This window comes from Mus pahari, chromosome 3 (assembly GCF_900095145.1).
Source record: "Mus pahari chromosome 3, PAHARI_EIJ_v1.1, whole genome shotgun sequence".
Taxonomy (NCBI): Eukaryota; Metazoa; Chordata; class Mammalia; order Rodentia; family Muridae; genus Mus; species Mus pahari.
Window position 1 is genome coordinate 55,334,197 of NC_034592.1, and position 19,606 is coordinate 55,353,802.

General features: G+C 41.2%; 1 protein-coding gene across 1 annotated transcript in view; it reads right to left on the reverse strand.

The window, feature by feature from the left end:
• Nucleotides 1–19,606, reverse strand: part of Abcb11 (ATP binding cassette subfamily B member 11) — a 99,047-nt gene that overhangs the window by 55,711 nt on the left and 23,730 nt on the right. The window contains exons 6-10 of the mRNA XM_029536736.1: nt 15,869–15,956; nt 13,709–13,842; nt 11,140–11,311; nt 7,644–7,768; nt 4,004–4,178 (exon numbers count right to left, since the gene is read on the reverse strand). Coding sequence (XP_029392596.1) covers nt 4,004–4,178; nt 7,644–7,768; nt 11,140–11,311; nt 13,709–13,842; nt 15,869–15,956 — 694 coding nt within the window. The remainder of the gene's footprint in view (nt 1–4,003; nt 4,179–7,643; nt 7,769–11,139; nt 11,312–13,708; nt 13,843–15,868; nt 15,957–19,606) is intronic.

A 19,606-nucleotide genomic window follows, 5' to 3' on the forward strand; every position in this document is an offset into this window, starting at 1 on the left:
GGCAAGCCAGTAAAGAACATCCCTCCATGGCCTCTGCATCAGCTCCTGCTTTCTGACCTGCTTGATTTCCAGTCCTGACTTCCTTGGTGATGAACAGCAGTATGGAAGTGTAAGCCAAATAAACCCTTTCCTCCCCAACTTGCTTCTTGGTCATGATGTTTGTACAGGAATAGAAACCCTGACTAAGACACTATGTCTCAATAAAAGTGTATTTATGAAAAAAATGGATAAGAAATATATTTGCACCAGTGACTCTTTTACTGAGTCATTGGAGTCTTCAATTGAAACCAGGGGTCAAACCTTGACTTAGCCTGGCTTTATATAAAGCTATTGCTTCAAGCAATTTTCTCTATGGTGGTTCTTAGAGAAGCCAGGAGTGAGAGAAGACAGGCTCATGCCCAATATGACTGCAGTCGATGGCACATATCCCAGGCAAGATGTTCTCACCGGAAATCCCACTGCTTTATCCCTGTGCACAGGAAGGTAAGAAGAACACATGGGCCACCCTTTCAGGGAGTTAGGATCTGTATCTCTTACCACATAGACCTGGAGGCAGGAAGGTCGGCTAATGGGACAGTCCTAAGTCACTGAGCCCCGAGCTCAAGTCATACTTGATGCATCCTAGCGCATATTAATTAACCTCACAGCTGCCTTTCATTTTTGTAGTAGTAGAATCACAGCACCAATCACAGAATTAAGTAATGCATATTATTTATGGTAATTACATTAAACATCTCGCAGTGTCTGATGCCTTATATGCACCGAAGGAATATTGTTTTCTATTACTGCCATTATTCTTTATTATTGAAACCTAAAATGTAAATAAAAGCCCAAGATTTCCCCCTCATTCAGTTCCTCTTCATCTTTCCCTAATAGACCAGAAAGCAAGTTTTTATCTGTATACAAGTGATACTAATTACAGTAATCTATGTGAGCTGCTTCTCATCACACCCAATACAGTCATAATAATTTTGTGCACCACAAAATGTGCTAGATTAATTTGATTGTTAATTAGTTTAGTAGCTTAAAACATTGAACTCAACTCAAGAAACTCAAGAATACTCAGCTTTCATAAATGCTGTGAAGAAATATAACCAAGAAAACACACACACACGAGAGAGAGAGAGAGAGAGAGAGAGAGAGAGAGAGAGAGAGAGAGAGAGAGATTAACAAAGCAGCAGCACTTATCCAGGCAAGGGGTAAACAGCGTATTATAGCAAGAAGTTGAGAATAAGAGGGTTATAATTGATGATTAAATCATTAGAGACACACAGTATGCTATGTCTACACAGGGTAAACTACTTTAAAAACCACTAAGTTACAAACTCCTCAGGGAAGACCTAGTAGGTATGTTCAACCTATGTTGTCAACTTAAAAGTCCATACAATCAAGTTACAAAACAAAGAAGTAGCCCTCAAAATCTCAATATTTTAAGTAAGTTTAGAAATTGTGTTGGCCCAAGTTCATAGCTGTCTTTGGTTACATGTGAGTGGCAGACTGGACATACATGGTAGATGGTCTCATGGTTGAATCCCCAGGAAACTTAAAAATGAGAACCATAAAACTAGAATCTAGTTGCTATAGTGTTTGAATGAGAATGAACTTGATAGGCTCATGTATTTGAATGCTACCAACAGTTGGTGGAACTGTTTAGGAAGGATTAGGAGGTGTGGTCTTGTTGGAGGAGGTGTGTCACTAGGAGTGGGCTTTGAGGTTTCAAAAGCCCATGCCATTTCCCAGTTAATGCTCTCTCTCTCTCTCTCTCTCTCTCTCTCTCTCTCTCTCTCTCTCTCCCTCTCTCTCTCCCCTTTGCTGATGCTTGAAGAACAAGATGCAATTTGTTTAGCTGCTGCTTTAGTGCCTGACTTTTGTCATGTTCCCTACCATAACAGTCATGGACTCAGTCTCTGAAACTGAAATCCTCCAATAAACTCTGTCTTCTATAAGTTGCCTTAGTCATGCTGCCACTTCAAGACTAAGGTGTTTTGGTTTGATTTCTTGTTGTTGTGACAAACACCATGACCAAAACCAATCTGAAAAGGAAAGAGTTTACTCAGCTTCTAAGCCACGGTCTATTACTGAGGAAAGCTGAGACAGGATTCTCGGGATCTGAAGCAGATACCACAGAGGAATTGCCTCATCTCCATTGTCTTGTTCCCTAGGCTTACTTAGCTTGCTTTCTTCTACAGCCCAGGACCATCTGTCTAGGAATGGCACAGTGGGCTGTGCCCTCTGATGTCAATTAGCCATCAAAACCTTGGATCAAAACCATGCCCTGCTGTGCAGTGGTAGCACACGCCTGTAATCCCAGCACTTGGGAGGCAGAGTCAGGTAGATTTCTGAGTTCAAAGCCAGCCTGGTCCACAGAGTGAGTTCCAGGACAGCCAGGACTGCACAGAGAAACCCTGTCGGAAAAAAAAAAACCAAAAAAACATGCCACACACACATGCCCACATGCCAACCTGATGAAGGTGATTCCTCAATCGAGGGTCCTTTTTCAGGTATGTGAAGCTGACAACCGAAGCTATGACACACACAAGGACTTTTACTCAGAGCTTTCTGCTGGAATTGTGTATCTTTTAACTTTCAATTTACCAATTCACTTCTCCTCTGAACTTTTATTCATCAACCCCTCTTTTTTCTTATAGGCACAGAATAAAAGAACGATTTTGCTCAGTGAAAGCATTTCTACAACGTGAACAGCCAAAGCTAACTTCAGCTACTGATACCCTCGATGGGTAAGTGTATACAGCTTTTAAATTATTTTCATTACATTTTTTGGTTTGTTCATTAGGGGCGGCTTGTGTGCTGCAGCGCAGGGGTGGAGGTGAAAGAAGGACCTGCCTGAGCTAGTTTCCTCCTCTCTTTTGAGTTTTGGGAATCGAACTCAGGTCAGTGTGCTTGGCAGAAAGAGCTATCTCAGCAGCGCCAATGTCTAAAAGCAATTAGATCGATAAGGAGAAAGAACTTCATAGTCAGATCTCAGACCAACAATACTTGAACTTTTCCGATGTGCAGTCTAAGTTGCAGAGACAATTGGTAGGCCATGATCCCATTAACACTTTCCATACAAAATCTACATAACACCGGAGCATGCATCATCACGTTCAGTATTTTTAAACAAAGTTCAAAGCTATGCCAGATGTCCATCCATCAAAGACAAAGATGCCTTAAAACCAGCCTGTCGCTTCCTTATCTTGCTCAGAATGACATGTATTAGGTGATCATTCCCATCGACAATGCACAAGCTCTTCTGGTTCCCCTACAGCTGTGTTTGTAATAGACAGTGGATTTTTGAATGATAAACTTTCATGTACTGAACTCCTTGTAGTTTTCATTGTTAAAGCTGGTGCCTGTTCCATCAAGAATCTTCAGCTGCAACATTTTATTTTATTTAGAAATCTTCTATGAAGTGATTTCCAGCACCACAGCAAATGAAAAAAGTGTTGTTGTTGCTGTGGTTGTTGTGGTTGTTGTCAGTCTACTGTACTTTGGATGGATCTGGCACATAGCAAGTGCCGGGTAAATGCTTGAATGAATAACTCAAAGAACACTGCAAATTAAAGTAGCTATAATGTTCGCGGTGTCCTAACATCCCACAAATGAATTGTGAAATATACTTATATCACCTATTCTGTTGAAGACATTACATAGCTTGCACTATTACTAACTTTGCTCTTATGACCTGTTCACCTTTAGCTAAGGGGGTCAATGACTTGCCATTTTCATGGTATAATTTCTTTTGGGATCAGCTGGAGGATCATTACTGTACAGCTGTAAAATCTTTAGTTAATTGGAAATCATTAAGCTGCTGGTCTCATCAGACCACGGGTTCAACTTCTCTTCACTAAAGTGTCCTAGAATCATTGGCCCTGCAGATGGACTTCAGCAAACCTCTGAGGCGTTCTTGCCTGTGACAGTAAAGGGATTAATTCTCAGGGCTGCTCTGATGACTTTTCTGACAAGCAGGAAAGACTATGTATAGGAGACAAGAGCAGAGTACCTGGATCAGTGTCCCTGGTGTGTACTCTTCTTCATCCAGGACAAGTCTGGAGCCATACCAGAAGGCCAGTGCGTAACAGAAGAAAATGAGACACCACATGTACCCGGTGAAGAAGCCCATCACCATTCCTTTCCAAGTTCCCCAGCGCTGGGCAAACAGAAGATTTTTCTCATACCTGTAAACAGAGAAGGGTTGGCTCAATGCCAGCCAGAGCAGCTCAAGGCCTAACACTTAAAATGTTAGTGTGGGTGTGTGAGAGTGTGCCTGTGTGTGTGTGTGTGTGTGTGTGTGTGTGTGTGTGTGTGAGAGAGAGAGAGAGAGAGAGAGAGAGAGAGAGAGAGAGAGAGAGAGAGAGTCTGTGGGAATGTCTGTGTGTGTGTCTGTGTGTGTCTGTGTCTGCATTCATGATGAAGAATATCGTTCAGTGATCATAGACAACCCTAATACAAAGCTTCTGAAGTTGGCTGCAGCTTGGATGAGAAACAGTGGGTAACTTTGACCCCAAGAGAAAACAATTTTCTAACAAATGCCTTTGTTTGGGAGCTATTAAAAATTATGTTGAAAAGGTTTCTTTGGAAGATATATCATGGTTTTTTTTTAATCAGAAAGTAAGGCAATTATCTCCAAACCAACAGATTAAACTAGTCAGCATGGTGAATTCCAGGCCAGTGAAGACCACACAATGAGACTGTGTGTCAAAACCAACCAACCAACCAAAAAGCTCAAAAAATATTAACTAAATTACAAACATAAATGCTTCTTTCTTTCTTTCTTTCTTTCTGTCTGTCTGTCTGTCTTTCTTTCTTTCTTTCTTTCTTTCTTTCTTTCTTTCTTTCTTTCTTCCTTCCTTCCTTCCTTCCTTCCTTTCTTTCTTTTTTCCAAAACAGGGTTTCTCTGTGTAGCCTTGGATGTCCTGGAACTTGCTGTATAGACAAGGCTGGCTTCAAACTCATGAGACTTGCCTACCTCTGTCCTCCAAGTACTGGGATTAAAGGTGTGCACCACCGCTGCCCTAATATAAAAGCATATTTTTGACAACTGTATCATTTTGCAAATTAAGTTTTTACTTTTATTAAAAATTAGTCTCTAGAGGCAGAGGCAGGCAGATTTCTGAGTTCAAGGCCAGCCTGGTCTACAAAGTGAGTTCCAGAACAGCCTGAGCTATACAGAGAAACCCTGTCTTGAAAAAAAAACAACAACAACAAAAATTAGTCTCTAGAATGATTTATCATAATTTACTGATGTTAAATTCTGTTTATTTAAATGCAAAATTATAAAAGATATTAAGGGCATTTAACAGCACAGAAGCTTCAAAATTCATTTAAATGTTCAATTTAAAATGTTTGATTAAAGAAATGTTGTGGGGCTGGCAAGATGACCCAGTGAGTAAAGACATCAAGTCCAAGGACATAAGTCTGACCTCCAGGTCCCACATAGTGGAAGAGAAGATCCTGCAAGCTGTCCTCTGATCTCCACACTCCTGTTTGGAGCACACAACCCTCCCTTCTTCCCCATAAAATATAATTTTAAAAATTGAAAACCATGGAATTGCATTTGGATCAGGCTATCCTTCCTTCCTTCCTTTCCTTTTTCATTTTCTTTCTTTCTTATTTTATTTTATTGCCACAATATATAAGCAACTAATTTTTTTTTTGCTTTTTAAAAAAAAATTTTATTATTATTATTTTCTTTATTTACATTTCAAATGCTATCCCAAAAGTTCCCTATACCCCCCTCCCCTGCTCCCCTACCCACCCACTCCCACTACTTGGCCCAGGTCTTCCCTTGTGCTGGGTCATATAAAGTTTACAAGACCAAGGGGCCTCTCTTCCCAGTGATGGCCAATTAGGCCATCTTCTATAAGCAACTAATTTTAATAGATGCCCCAGTTCCCTTTGTGCTGGGACATCAGACATGAGTCAGGCTCCATATATATATATATGGAATAAAATGTGATGTTCATGTACATATTGTATAATGTTTAAATCAGGATAGATAGATAGATAGATAGTCTCAATCATTTATCAACTGGGTATGGGAGTAAACCAGTGATTCTGGGTGGGAAGATTCTAAGTTTAAGGACAGCCGTGGCTACATAGCAAGTCAAAGTCAGCCTGGGATACCTAGTGAAAAAACAAAAACCAAAAGACAAACTTTTAAAATCCTTCTTTGCTTTTTGAAATATGCAGCACATTGCTACCTACAGTTGGATTGTGTTTTAGCACATCAGAACTATCCTGACTGACCATAACTTCAAATCCTTTGGTCACCCTTTCTCTGCCCATCTCTCCTTGCTGCTCTGTGCAGTCTCTGGAAGCCATTATTCTACTCTTAACATCTATGTTTTCAACATTTGTAGATTCCTCATATGTCAGTGCAATTGTGTGGATCTTCCTAAACCTGCCTTATTCACTCGACTATGCACATTGCTACAAACAATGAAATGTTGTTCCTTTTGTGATCAAATTGTACCATTGATCAATTAATCAATTAATAGGCACTAATGTCACCTCCATTCCTTAGCTCTTACGAACAGCACTGCAGCAGACACAAAGGTGCACTATTACACAGGCTGGTTTCATCTCCTTTGGGTATGTCCCCAGGAGTGGGATTATAGAATCACATGATTGTTCTCATTTTAATTTGTTGAGGAACTTCTTTGCTGCTTTACATAATATATCTACTCATTTGCATGTCTACCAATAGTGTGCAAGGGTTCCTCCGTATCCTCACTGGATATGTTAGCCATTTTGCCAGCATCCATTCTTACTAGGGTGAGTTAGTACTGCATGCTGGTTTTGAGCTGCATTTCCCTGGTGACTAGTCACCATGATGAAGCTGTTTTAATAAAGACTTGACTCTTTGTGTGTCTTCTTTTGAAAACTGTCTACTTAACCCAATTGTTCCTTTTCACGTTGGATTAATCATTATCTTACTAGTGAGCTTTTAAAAGTTCCTTACATAGCCTCTATAGCTATCCCTTGTTGGATGTGTCATTTGCATAGAGCTTCTCTCTTTCTGATAGCTGTCTTTTCTGTGAGCTGTTGCTGTTGTACCCGGGAGCTTTGTAATGTGATGTAGTATCATTTGTTTATTTTTGCTGAGCTTTTCATGTCTGCTGCATTTCTGTGCTGTCTGTGTAATTTGTTGTCTGTTCACCATGTAGACATGCTTAATAAGCGCAGTAGATTGTCTTTAATGGCAGAAAATGCTGTGGAAGGTTGACATGAGGTATAGTATGTTTGCTTTTCTATCATCAGCGTTTGAAACAAGTTTCTTGCCTATTTGGCTCTCTAGAACTCATCTTCAGAAGCATACTGTCTTGCGCATGGGAGCTCATATCTTTCAGTCTAGTGCTCTGGTGACTGAGGCAGAAGACCATGAGCTCAAGATCACCCTGGTCTATATAGCAAGATCCACAAGGGAAACCGAAACCCCAAAACATTGCTCTAGGCCTTCTGTAACACTCTGCCCATCAACATTTGCCAATCCACCTCTTAAACAAATGCCCCCCACCCCCCTCCAGTTGCTCTAAATGACAGTGGATCTGCCACTTTGTACAAAATGAAAAAAAAAAAAGTCAGGGAACTGTACTGCTTCATGAAATTCAGAAAAGTCACAGACATTCAAAATAACCAACCTTTCCACCTCCTTATTCTCACCACCAAAAGCAGCCACTGTTCGAATAGATGAGAGGACTTCGTCGGCAATAGACCCAGCTTTGGCATAAGCCTTCAACTCAAGCTCTGTGAACTTGGCCACACTCTAAAATCCGAAGAAATAAAAAGGAAGTTGGCCTGTTAATCAGTGATTCATCTAACAATATGAACAGGTGGCATGGCTTAACAAAACACTAGGTGTTTCATTGTAACAAAAGAGAGGAAAAAGCCAAGATTCCCATGGGTTAAACAACATCCATGGGTGCTTGGATTGGGGTGTGTTAAAATGAGATTAAAATCTATCTCACGGAAAATGTTCTCATGGAGTTAAGTACCCTCAAATCTGGTAATACTAATGTTTCAGCTGTTGTGCTAATGGTGTCCCTACGTCAAACTATGATGTATCCCTTCACAATTGGAAAGAAACCATTGCAGAAATTACAAACATCAGAGAAAAGGACTGGAGGCCTATGTAACCACATGGTTGGTTAGAGCAGAGAGGGAGAGCAAGGCCTGGAACACACAGATACAGCATTGCAAAGGGAATTCCAAAGGAGAAGGCGTTGGGTGAATATTTTGACTCAAACATAAGGGGTTTACGACCTTTTTAATATTTACAAAAGAAAAAAAAAGGCAACTGTGTTCAGTAATTTTTCAAAAGTCACCTTTCTAAAACTGAGTTTGGACTGTGTCCTAGTCAAAAGTAGCTGGACATGGTGACATATGCCTGCAATCACAGCACGTGCCAGGGAAACAAGGATTCCAGGATAGCCCCAGCTACACGAGAGTGTACTCAGTCTGAGATAGATGACAGCCCATCAGAACCAAAGCCAACCAGCCAACAACAGTAAGAAGGGAGGGAGGAAGTTAATATCGTGGAAACGCACTTAACTCAGAAATCTAAGACACATATAGGACTCAGATGATAAGAGTGTATATTCTAACAGGGTTTAATTTTTCTAGACCCTTAGCAGAACTGTAACTAGCAAAATATTAGACAGAGTTTATAAATACAAAATAAATGAAAATAGCTTCAACAATATATTTATTATTTGCTCAGTCTAAATTTTATAAAATTTGTAAATTAAAAAGCTGGTTTCCCCAACACCACTATTCATGTTCAAGTTTGATGGATGGCATTACAGCTTTTATCCCACCTCTATCTAATTTATTCTGAAACATACACATTTTTGCACAGTAATAAAAATATTAAAGGGTTATGAGTGATATTACCTTTACTGAGGGCCACATTTCTTAATAATAGGACACATTCAGCCAGGTGATAGTGGCGCACACCTTTAATCCCAGAACTTGGGAGGCAGAGGCAGGTGGATCTCAGTGAGCTGGAGGCCAGCCTGATCTACAGAGTGAGTTTCAGGACAGTCAGGGCCACACAGAAAAACCCTGTCTTGAAAATCAAAACAAAAACAAAGAGAACACATTGGGAGTTTAACAAACTAATATTTTGTAATACTTGATAATTATTCATGTTTCTCATATTAAAGAGGAAGATGTGACAAAACCAAACGAAACCCACAGCAGCTGTTACTGTGTCATATGTTGCTCCTCACTGCAGAGTGTGTGTGTGTGTGTGTTTGTGTGTGTCCCGTCTTTGATTTACACGCAACAAAGTTGCTGGTATCATTTTACAGGGATAGCCAAGCACACACACAGATACAAAGGGAGTTAAGTACAGAGCTAGAACATTCCAAATAAAGAAGCTAGACTCTTAGGCATTTTGGTGACACAAGAAACTGTACTGTGAAGTCTGGCTCAATCCAAGTTTAGACACTTGTTCAACCTCCATGGTGTGAAAACACAGTGGTGACCCATGAGCGCATGTGTATCAATTTATCTCAGGGATCCATGAGTATATGTGTATTAATTTATTACAGCTTTGAAGAAAAATTAGGGGTGACTCTAGAAAGAAAAATAAAAACTGAACAAAACTTTTCAGAGTCCCTCGGGGTCTTCAGTGGAATTTGAGGTTCTCTGGAGCAAGGACAGGCTGTAGGAAAGCCAGTTCTAAAGCTTGCATAGTCTTGTGGATTTTAAGAAAGTACTATAATCTCTCTCTCTCTCTCTCTCTCTCTCTCTCTCTCTCTCTCTCTCTCTCTCTCTCTGTTTTTTTGGAGACAGAGTTTGTGTAGCCCTGGCTGTCCTGGAACTCACTCTGTAGACCAGGCCTCGAACTCAGAAATCCGCCTGCCTCTGCCTCCCAAGTGCTGGGATTAAAGGTGTGCGCCACCACGCCCGGCTGTATAATACCTCTTTAACAATAGATTTTTGTGCCAGATGCTGTACTTAATGTAGAACCTGGTCATCACCCCCAAGTTATCCCACGATTTCTGCTGTTACCCCTGTGTTGAAGACAATGGTACTGAGGTTCTGAAGGGCTACACGTGTTGCTCTTTAGTGATACACACTTGCTAGCGGTCAGGCCAGGCGGCTTTGTGATGGGAGCTCTGAAGGGGTACATGTGTTGCTTTTCAGTGGGACATACTTGTTAGAGGGAACACCTTGCTACTATTACTCTTAGCCCTTTCCTGGATTGCCTGGGAAGTGTTTAATTGTGATGATCAGTGGCTACATGGGTATTTTACTGGAAACCATCATTGTGGTGGTTACTAGCTGCTGTTCAATGATAACTAAGTATTGCTCACATGTCCCTTTTGCAGTCTGTCAATAGTAAGCCTGCAGCCAGCCTTACACCATGACCTGTGATGGGAAGACTTTTTAAAAAGTATGTTCTGAAGATAAAATAATAATAATAATAATAATAATAATAATAATAATAATAATAATACTTTCTGCAAGCAAGGGAGACATTTCACTGCAGTGATCCCCAAACTCCTATTCCTACACTTGGGCCTGGCCTGAGTAACTGAGGTAACGAACAGATACTAACAGAGAAGATGCTCTGACTGGATCTGCAGATCTGACCCGGAAACTGGACTGGAGACGCAGCTACAAAGGAAGAAACCTTTTTTGGAGTACTCAATGCTGGTCTGACTGAATTTGTGCCATTTTGAACATTAGAGTATAGGGGGCTTAGGGTCTGCTGGAGAGTGGGTGGGGGGACCAGGCATCAGGCTCCCTTGAATTGCTAGATAGCTCCTTTTGCTTCTCTGAGCTCCATTTATTGACTCTTATTGATGTTAGCACATTCCTTCTTTGTAAGAATTAGAGATAGTGAGTGTGAAACCCTGGCAAAATAGAAGATCTTGAATCCATGCAGTAGACTTCTGTCCTCCAAATAATATTTACCTTACTAAAACATTAATTCACATGCTGTGGGGCATTATTTAGTACTGAGAAGTAATCAAGCATTAGAAATCAATACAGTGATCATCACATTGACCATACCTGTTGAAGACAGCCACGAATCATGTTTTGGCTTTTTGGTGGGTGTAAATGTACGTACATCTTTCCATGAAGCGAAGTTTAAAAAAACAAAACAAAACAAAGCATTCTTACCAGACCTATGACGGCTGCCCCAATCCCAATGAGAGGGCTGACGGCGAGAATCACCAAGGTTAATTTCCAACCCCTGTAGAACCCTAAAAGGAGCCCAGACAAAGCCGTCGACAGGCGCTGAAGGAAAAAGGCCATCTGGTCGGCAATGGCTTCATTGACTTTATTAATATCACTAGAAATAAGAGAGGTGTAGATCAATACGACTGAATTCTGACAGTTCACTTTCTCTTTCTCATAGGCTGCTGTTCTGCTGTTACTCCTTAGTGAGAAGTGAGGACTCTGTCTCTCACATTCCAGAATTCCTCATGCCTTGGGAAGATACAAACTTCAATCCTTATAGTCAGTCAGCTGTGTGCATATTAACTTTGCACACTGATGTGGATTCCAAACCTCTGGACCATTCCCAGGAAAAACTTATATCACCTCGTTACGTATCCATAGCAAAGAAATTAACTTGTATGTGTCTGTTTGTCTGTCTACTTGTCTATCTATATATTTTTCTCTGTATCTGATCTCTCTGTCTCTCTCTTTCTGCCCCCCCCCTCTCTCTCTCTGTGTGTGTGTGTGTGTGTGTGTGTGTGTCTATATTTATCATATTCTATTTATAGGCAGTAGAGACTGGTGGCATAGAACACAGACTCTTGGACCACACTCTGAATTTGAATACAAGCTCTTCTTGGGAAAATTACTCAAGTTTCTGGGTATCGGTTTTCTCATTTATAAAAAGATGATAATAGCAGGTCCTGCCTTGCAGTTCAGTAATTATATGCAAGCGTGTAGAACAATAGTACCTAGTATAATAAGCACCAATATGTGCTACTTTGGATCACTTATTTGCTTGCTAATTTTATGCCTGCTACCAGAATCAAGGTACTCCGGAGCTTCAGAGCAGGGATGGAAAGTATTGTGGAATATTGATTGAATATAATTGCATTAAACTTATAAACCTGAGAGAAGTCCCTTAATTTCTTGGCTGGATGGAGCAAATAGGTTGGTATTTAGTAGCAAGAAGGAACTCAAGACACACACACACACCCCCCCAGAGGTTAACCATTGTATTCTAGTGGGGTCACGCATCTGTTGATAGTCACAGAGAGTGGAGGGAAAGTAAGTGCTGGGCTCTAGACACCCAAACTTCCACTCTGACATCACTGGCAGACGGCATCTGCAGGAGTTCTTGGCCTCTTATTCAAAGAACTAAAAGTAACGGTTCACCAAGAATTGCAAAAGAAGCAAGGTAGCTTTGTTCAAACTGAAGTGATAGCACGGGGTATAGACTGTTCAGGCCATATAGTACTCAGGGGCCCCATGCTACATGGCCTGAGATCTGGCTGCTGTATACTCTAAAGAGGGGCTGGCTACTAAGGGGAAATAGTTGGAATGGTATTTTTATTGATAGATTTTGACATTATTTATTCTTTCCCACTGGACATGTCTCTTTCTAAAATGCATCTGACTTTAATCATATGCATGGCCAGTTATTCATAAGCATAAGATGGTAGATAGAGGATCTTCCCTAAAGTTTGCCCAAGGACACAGCTTTGATTTACTGAGCAGATTCTCAAAGGCACTTCAGGCCCTTCTATTCTTTATACATGGATAGACTTTTGGTAGAAACTGTCCAAATATGATGGTTGTTAAGGTAGGAGAAACTTCTCCATTGTACAGAGATCTGTAAGTGTAGTAGATACAGGAGGGAGTCTGGAGTTGTTAGGAGTGTTGTTCAGAGGTAGGGGGTGTGTGTTTGTGTATGTCCTGAAAGCAAAGAAGTCAGGCTGCCAGGTACATGGTTGCAAGAGGGAGGCTGTGTATATCCCAAATTTAACAGAGTCTCAAGTTACCAAGTGTTCCTCAGGCTTGTCTCCCTCAGATCCTTCACAGTATACTTACTAACTTGCAGGGCTTCAAATTCTGCTCAGGAGGGTCCAACTACTTTAAGCTGTCTTTAAGTCTGTTGTTTGCATAGTTTTAGTTTGTTTGTTTGTTTTTAACTTTCTCAAGCTACTTTTAGAATTTATTTGGGGGTTTCTTTCTGTGCCTCTATAGACATAGCAAAAGAATGACTTCTAAGTGTGTTTTCCCCGTATGTGTTGTCTTATCCGTCTCTCAGTTTCACCGTATGTCAAATAACATCATATCTCTAAACCCTCTCCTGTAATAATTCACATCTAACATTTGGACCAATGATCTATACACAAATTCTAATACCTTGTTATTTTTTTTTTAGGAACTACCGTATAAGCTAATATCTATGAAAATGCCATGCCTATAAAAGTCTAATTTATTTTTATTTATAATTTTTATTTAAAAAACCAATTTATTTTTATTTATAAAACCTCGTGTGACCCAGGCTGGCCTTGAATCTAGTCAACACTGGCCTCCAACTTCTGACCGTCCTGCCTCCACCTCTCACCTACTGGACAGCCATGGGCAGTCATGCTTGCCAATCTAGGAAACAGAGCAAATCAAAATGAAACTGAAAATGTTGTCAAATTGTTACTTAACATAACCATGGGCTCTTTTCTCAATCTGAATGGCACATTATTACCTAGTAGTTCTTGCTACTTACTCCGAGAATCTTGAATTCAGCTCTCCCACGGAAGTGCAGTCAAACCATCCGATTTCCATTCTCATTATTCTCCGAAAGTAAATTTTCCTCATTTTCCTTATCTGACGAGCCCCAGTGATTACCCACAACCTTATCTGGAAACAGACAAAGGCGTGTTTAGCACTGTGGCACCAAACAGGTTAAACAGATTTGGCTATACTTTCTCTTGTTTCTGAAAAAAAATCGCACTTCCCGTGGTTATGGTTGGGACTAGCTGAAAAGAAAAAAAAGAGCGAAGCCATTGACAAAGTGCCTCTCTTGGGCACTAGGGTATGAGCTCTGATACCCCTGCTAATGGGGAGGTAAGCTGACATTTGTGGGGGTTGCAAGGATACAGCTTTAACTCCAGTTCTGGCAGGAGGACAGAATGCCATCTTTGGATCTGACCTATTGGGCTTGGCTGTCTCCATCAAGTGAAACAGATTCACAGCGCCCGCACTAGAAAATGGATAATCTACATCCATTCACTTTGCATAACACTTCTTGGCTTCCTCCTTTTGTGTATACACCTCTAGGCATCCAGGCAGTGTTCAAGAAATGATTTGGTCAGACTCTGGAAGAGCCTCTCAGGGAACAGCTATGCCAGGCTCCTGTCAGCTAGCACTTCTTGGCATCAACAGTAGCCACTGGGTTTTGTGTCTGCAGATGGGATGGATCCCTAGGTGGGGCAGTCTCTGAATGGCCCTTCCTTCAGTCTCTGCTCTACATTTTGTCCCTGCATTTCCTTTTGACAGGAGGAATTCTGGATTATTATTTTTGAGGTGGGTGGATGGCCCCATCCCTCAACCGGGGGCTGTGACTATCTACTGGATGTGGTCTCTACAGGTTCTATCTCTCCTTTGCTGTGTGTTTCGGTTAATGTTCTTCCTGTCGGGTCCTGGGAACCTCTTGGGTCCCTGGCATCTGAGGCTTTCTAGTGGTTACCCCCAATTCAGATGCGGATGTACATGGCCAAACATTGGACTGAGCTCGGAGACCCAAATGGAGGAGTAAGGGCAAGGATTGAAGGAGCTGAAGGGGTCTGCAACCCCATAGGAAGAACAACATTATCAACCAACCAGAGCCCCCCAACCCCTGGCAAAGTTCCTAGGGACTAAACCACCAACCAGAGAGTACACATGGGGGAACCCATGGCTCCAGCTGCATATGTAGCAGAGGATGGCCTTAGTGGGCATCAATGGAAGGGAAGCCCCTTGATCCTGTGGAGGCTCAATGACCCAGCATAGGGGAATGCTAGGGCACTGAGGCAGGAGTGGATGGGTAGGTGGGGGAGCACCCTCATAGAGGCAGGGGGAGGGGAGAGGGAAGGGGGATGGGATGGGAGTTTGTGGAGGGGAAACTGGGAAGGGGGATAACATTTAAAATGTAAATAAATAAAATAACCAATAAAAAAGAAAAAATTATGTGGGGACAATTTAAGCCAAAAGTCATGATCCAAGTAGGGAATCTCATTTGCTGATGAATTTCCCTTAACTTAAGAAAAGAAAATTAGGAATCATGAAAATGGAAGCCAGAATAAAAGATGGATCAGTTTCTCTTTAGAACTAATGCTATCTGTACGCAATAGGAAAAAGTGAAATGGAGAGATCATTTCTTTTTTTCTACAGAAGATAACAAAATGTGGAAGATTTCTCCTAGTTAATGAAATTTTTATGACTTAAGACTAGAAAAAACTGAGATTCAAAATTACAGAATTTGGACTAGAAGGACACTTGGTTAGACTTCAGCAAAGAAAGAGAAAAAAAAAGTTAGGAAAACAGATTTTGCTCTCTTGATCTCTCCTCAATGTCTGGCTCTCTCCATGCTCCTCAGCTCCAGCCTACAGACACTAAGTACTTCGCTGAGAAGAGCGAGGCAGATAGGGGAGGTCAGACAGGCAGCAACTTAGCAGAAAAAGTCTACCCCTCCCTTCCCCACCCTCACCCCACCCAAACCCACCGCTGGCGATTGCACACGCCCACTTTCCCCGCCCGCCCACACCCCTTGTTCTCTGCACAATGACTGCTCAGCTGTCTGAACCTTCCCCACTGTCTCAGAGCCTTCATATCCAGAACTGAGTATTTCATCTTGGTGTCTACAAAGCCAGTTGCCGTCTGTTACTAGAATGGAGATGCTACTAACTTGAAAGTATCCTAGGATAAGGACAGCCACACCGACTCCTGCGTAGACGCCAGAAAATTTAATGACTTCGCTGTCAATGTCCACCAACCTTAAAAAGAGGGAAAAGTACTGAGGTTTACAAACAGGATCAAAGGTTGTATTGGTAGGTTTAGAGGGCTTTGAAATAAACTTGCTATACATTTCTATTAAATATTCACATGCAGAGAAAAGTTTTAACAAGGCAGTGGTGCTGTTTGGAAAGACAATTCTAGAAAGAAGTGAGCTGTCAATCAAGAGCTTACTGTTGGGAAGGTAAGCCAGATTTTCACCTTCTCCGTCCCAGAATGGCATTTTAAAAAATGCGTTTCTCATATTTTTACTGGGGAGATGGTCCTTCCCATTAGTCCTAGCTTTCTGCTGGCTATGTCTTTCAACATTTCTCTCACTAGGGTTAGTTCACACGTTGAAAGAAATACTTGCAGGGGATCCTATGAAGTCTCCTTCACGTCCTTGGAGCTGTCGTGCTGTGACACAGGGACTTGGCTTGGTGAGCCAGGAAAGGGGCGGGGAGGTGGGGGAGACACTCTAAAACTGCTTTCAGGAAATAAGGGACTTTTGTAGTCAGAGAAATAGCACCTTTTTATTGGCAATGCTGGTCTAAATGACAGGAATCCCATTTATTTGGGAAAGGAAAGAAGACAGAAGAGGAAAGTTTCTTTTTAGTGAGCGTGCACTCAGCCTACATGACTTATGGACTCTACCTTACTCTGATAAGTGGAGCTTCTCTTTCATAGAAAGCACTATTTTCTCTTTTGTGGGTTGTGCTTCACATTTCAAGTATAGAATCTCAGGGTTTTGCCTGGAACATAAAAGTGATCTCATATACAGCCATAAAAAGTGATAGTTTACAAAATGTTTAAGTCAGTGGGTCTCTTGGGTTCACTTTCTTTCGTGTTTACTTTTACCTCTGCCCCCTCAAAACCCTAGTTGCCCCAATATCATACCAGAAGTCACCTGTTCTCCATTGAATTCCTTTCATCCTTATTTTAAAAAATAGGCATACTTACTTTTGTTAACATATTTCTGAGTAATGTCTAACCTCCATCAATAGTCTGCAGGTTCTATTGCTGTAGTTACAATGGATGTTGACATTTGGTAGCTTATTTTATTTTCAGTGAATTAAGTTCTGCTCTTTTGCCTTTCAATACAAATTTTAAAGGAATCTTGCTAATACTGTAATCAGTGTCCAACAATTCCTCAGTGAAGAAAATACAGCATATGTGATGGTTTATATAAGCTCGGTCCAGGGAGTGGCACTATTAGTAAGTGTAGCCTTGCTGGAGTAGGTGTGTCACTGTGGGCCTGGGCTTTAAAAGCTCATTCTAGCTGCCTGGAAGCCAGTCTTTCACTAGCAGCCTTCAGATGAAGATGTAGAACTCTCAGATCCTCCTGTGCCATGCCTGTCTGGATGCTGCCATGCTCCCACCTTGATGATAATGGATTGACCTGTAAACTGAACCTGTAAACCAGCCCCAATTAAATCTTGTCCTTATAAGAGTTGCCTTGGTCATAGTTTCTGTTCACAGCAGTAAAACCCTAACTAAGGCAGTCTACATACACAATGGAATATTATTCAGCCTTTAAAAGGAAGGGGACAACTTGTCAGTTAAAAGCCCAGCATAGGAAGTGGTCTCACACAATCTCACTTAGACAGAAAGTCTGAAAAGGTGAAAACCATAGGAAAAAATGAAGTAGTGGTACCCAGGAACTGGGAGTGAAGAGACCAGAATTTCATCAAAAGGTAGAAACTGTTCAATTCCCAGCAACCACACAGTGACTCACAGCCATCTGCCATAGGCATCCGGTGCTGTCTTCTGCTGTGTCTGAAGATAGCAACAGTGTACCCACATACATGAAATAAATAAATAAATCTTTAAAAAAAAAAAAAAGATAGAAATGTTGGTAGCAAGAGGAACAAGTGTAAACGTTGTATTGCACAAAACACCACAGTTAGTGATGGTGTCTTTGTATCTGAGAAATGCTGAAGGAAGGATTTTAAGTGTTTTCATCAAAGATGGATGTTGCTAGGGCTGGAGAGATGGTTCAGAGGTTAAGAGCACTGACTGCTCTCTTCCAGAGGTCCTGAGTTCAGTTACCAGCAACCACATGGGGGCTCACAACCATCTGTAATGGGATTTGATGCCCTCTTCTGGTGTGTCTGAAGAGAACAACAGTGTAGTCATGTACATTAAATAAATAAAATAAAACTTTTTTAAAAATGTATGTTATGGAGGGACCCATGGCTCCGGCTACATATATAGCAGAGGATGGCCTTATCTGGCATCAAAAGGAGGGGAAGCCCTAGGTCCTGTGGAGGCTTGATGCTAGAGAGGTGGGGTGGGAGTGGGTGAGTGGAGGAGCACCCTCATAAAGGCAAAGGGGAGGGGGGATGGGATGGGGCTTGTGGAGGGAAAAGCAGGAAGGGTGATATCATTTGAAATGTAAACAAATAAAATGATTAATAAAAAAGTATGTTGTTTGTATAATTATACAGTATATATAATGACATGTGTTAACTAGGGTAATTTAGTCACTCCACAATGTATACATATGTCAAAACACCGTATTCCACATGCAATTTTAGTGTAATTAACTTAAAATTTTTATCCAAGGTATTAGCAATCAGAACAGATCTAAATCCAGTAAAGAAACTGAATGAACAATCAAAAACACTCAGCAAGGTAAAACTCCAGACTAGATTGTTTCACTAAGGAATTTTAGCAAATAGTTAAATATTAATACTATTTATTTTAAGACTTTAAAAAATACACTTGAGGTGGGCATGGTGGCGCACGCCTTTAATCTCAGCATTAAACTCGGGAGGCAGAAGAAGGCAGATTTCTGAGTTCAAGGCCAGCCTGGTCTACAGAGTGAGTTCCAGGACAGCCAGGGCTACACAGAGAAACCCTGTCTCAGAAAAACAAAAACAAAAAAAACAAAACAAAACAAAAAATACACTTGAAAGAAACACTTCCAAATTCATTCTATGAGTTCAGTGTCGATTACCTGGTTCTAAAATAATACAAAAAATATCTAGAAGTGAGGCTGATATGTCCAGTGGTTATAGTCACAAAACCCCTCCACAGCTAGAAGACTGGAGCGTGCTGAGTTGATAAAGTGCTTGCCACATCAGCATAAGGACCTGACTTTGGTCCCCACCATTCACATAAAAGCCACCCACAGCAGCATGTACCTGTAACCCCAGCACTGGGAAGGCAGAGGCAGGAGAATCTTTGGGACTTTCTGCCCAGCCATTGCAGCAGAATCCATAAGTTCTGGGTTCAATGAAAGGTCCAAATTCAAATGAAATAACTAGTGAGTTCTTGGTTTCCCAACAAACACTTTCACACCTATCCTTGTACAAATGGCCCTGGTTACACTCAGTGGGTCTCAAAGCAAAAACAAATAAGCAAACAAAAACAAAAACCAAAAAAGCCATCAAATAGGACCAGGACATACTGGCAGTCGGGGGAGAGGGAGGAGGGCAGGGACATAAGAAGAATAATAGAGTGTGCGAGGATGAGTATGCCCAGAGTGTATTATATGCATATGTGAAATTCTTACAGCATAAATTAATTTTAAAACATGAATAAAAATAAGGTGGAGAGTGATTGACAAAGACATCTAATGATGACTTCTGTTCTCCATACACACCCTACATATACACAGACATAGTTCACAAACACTGACATGTACATA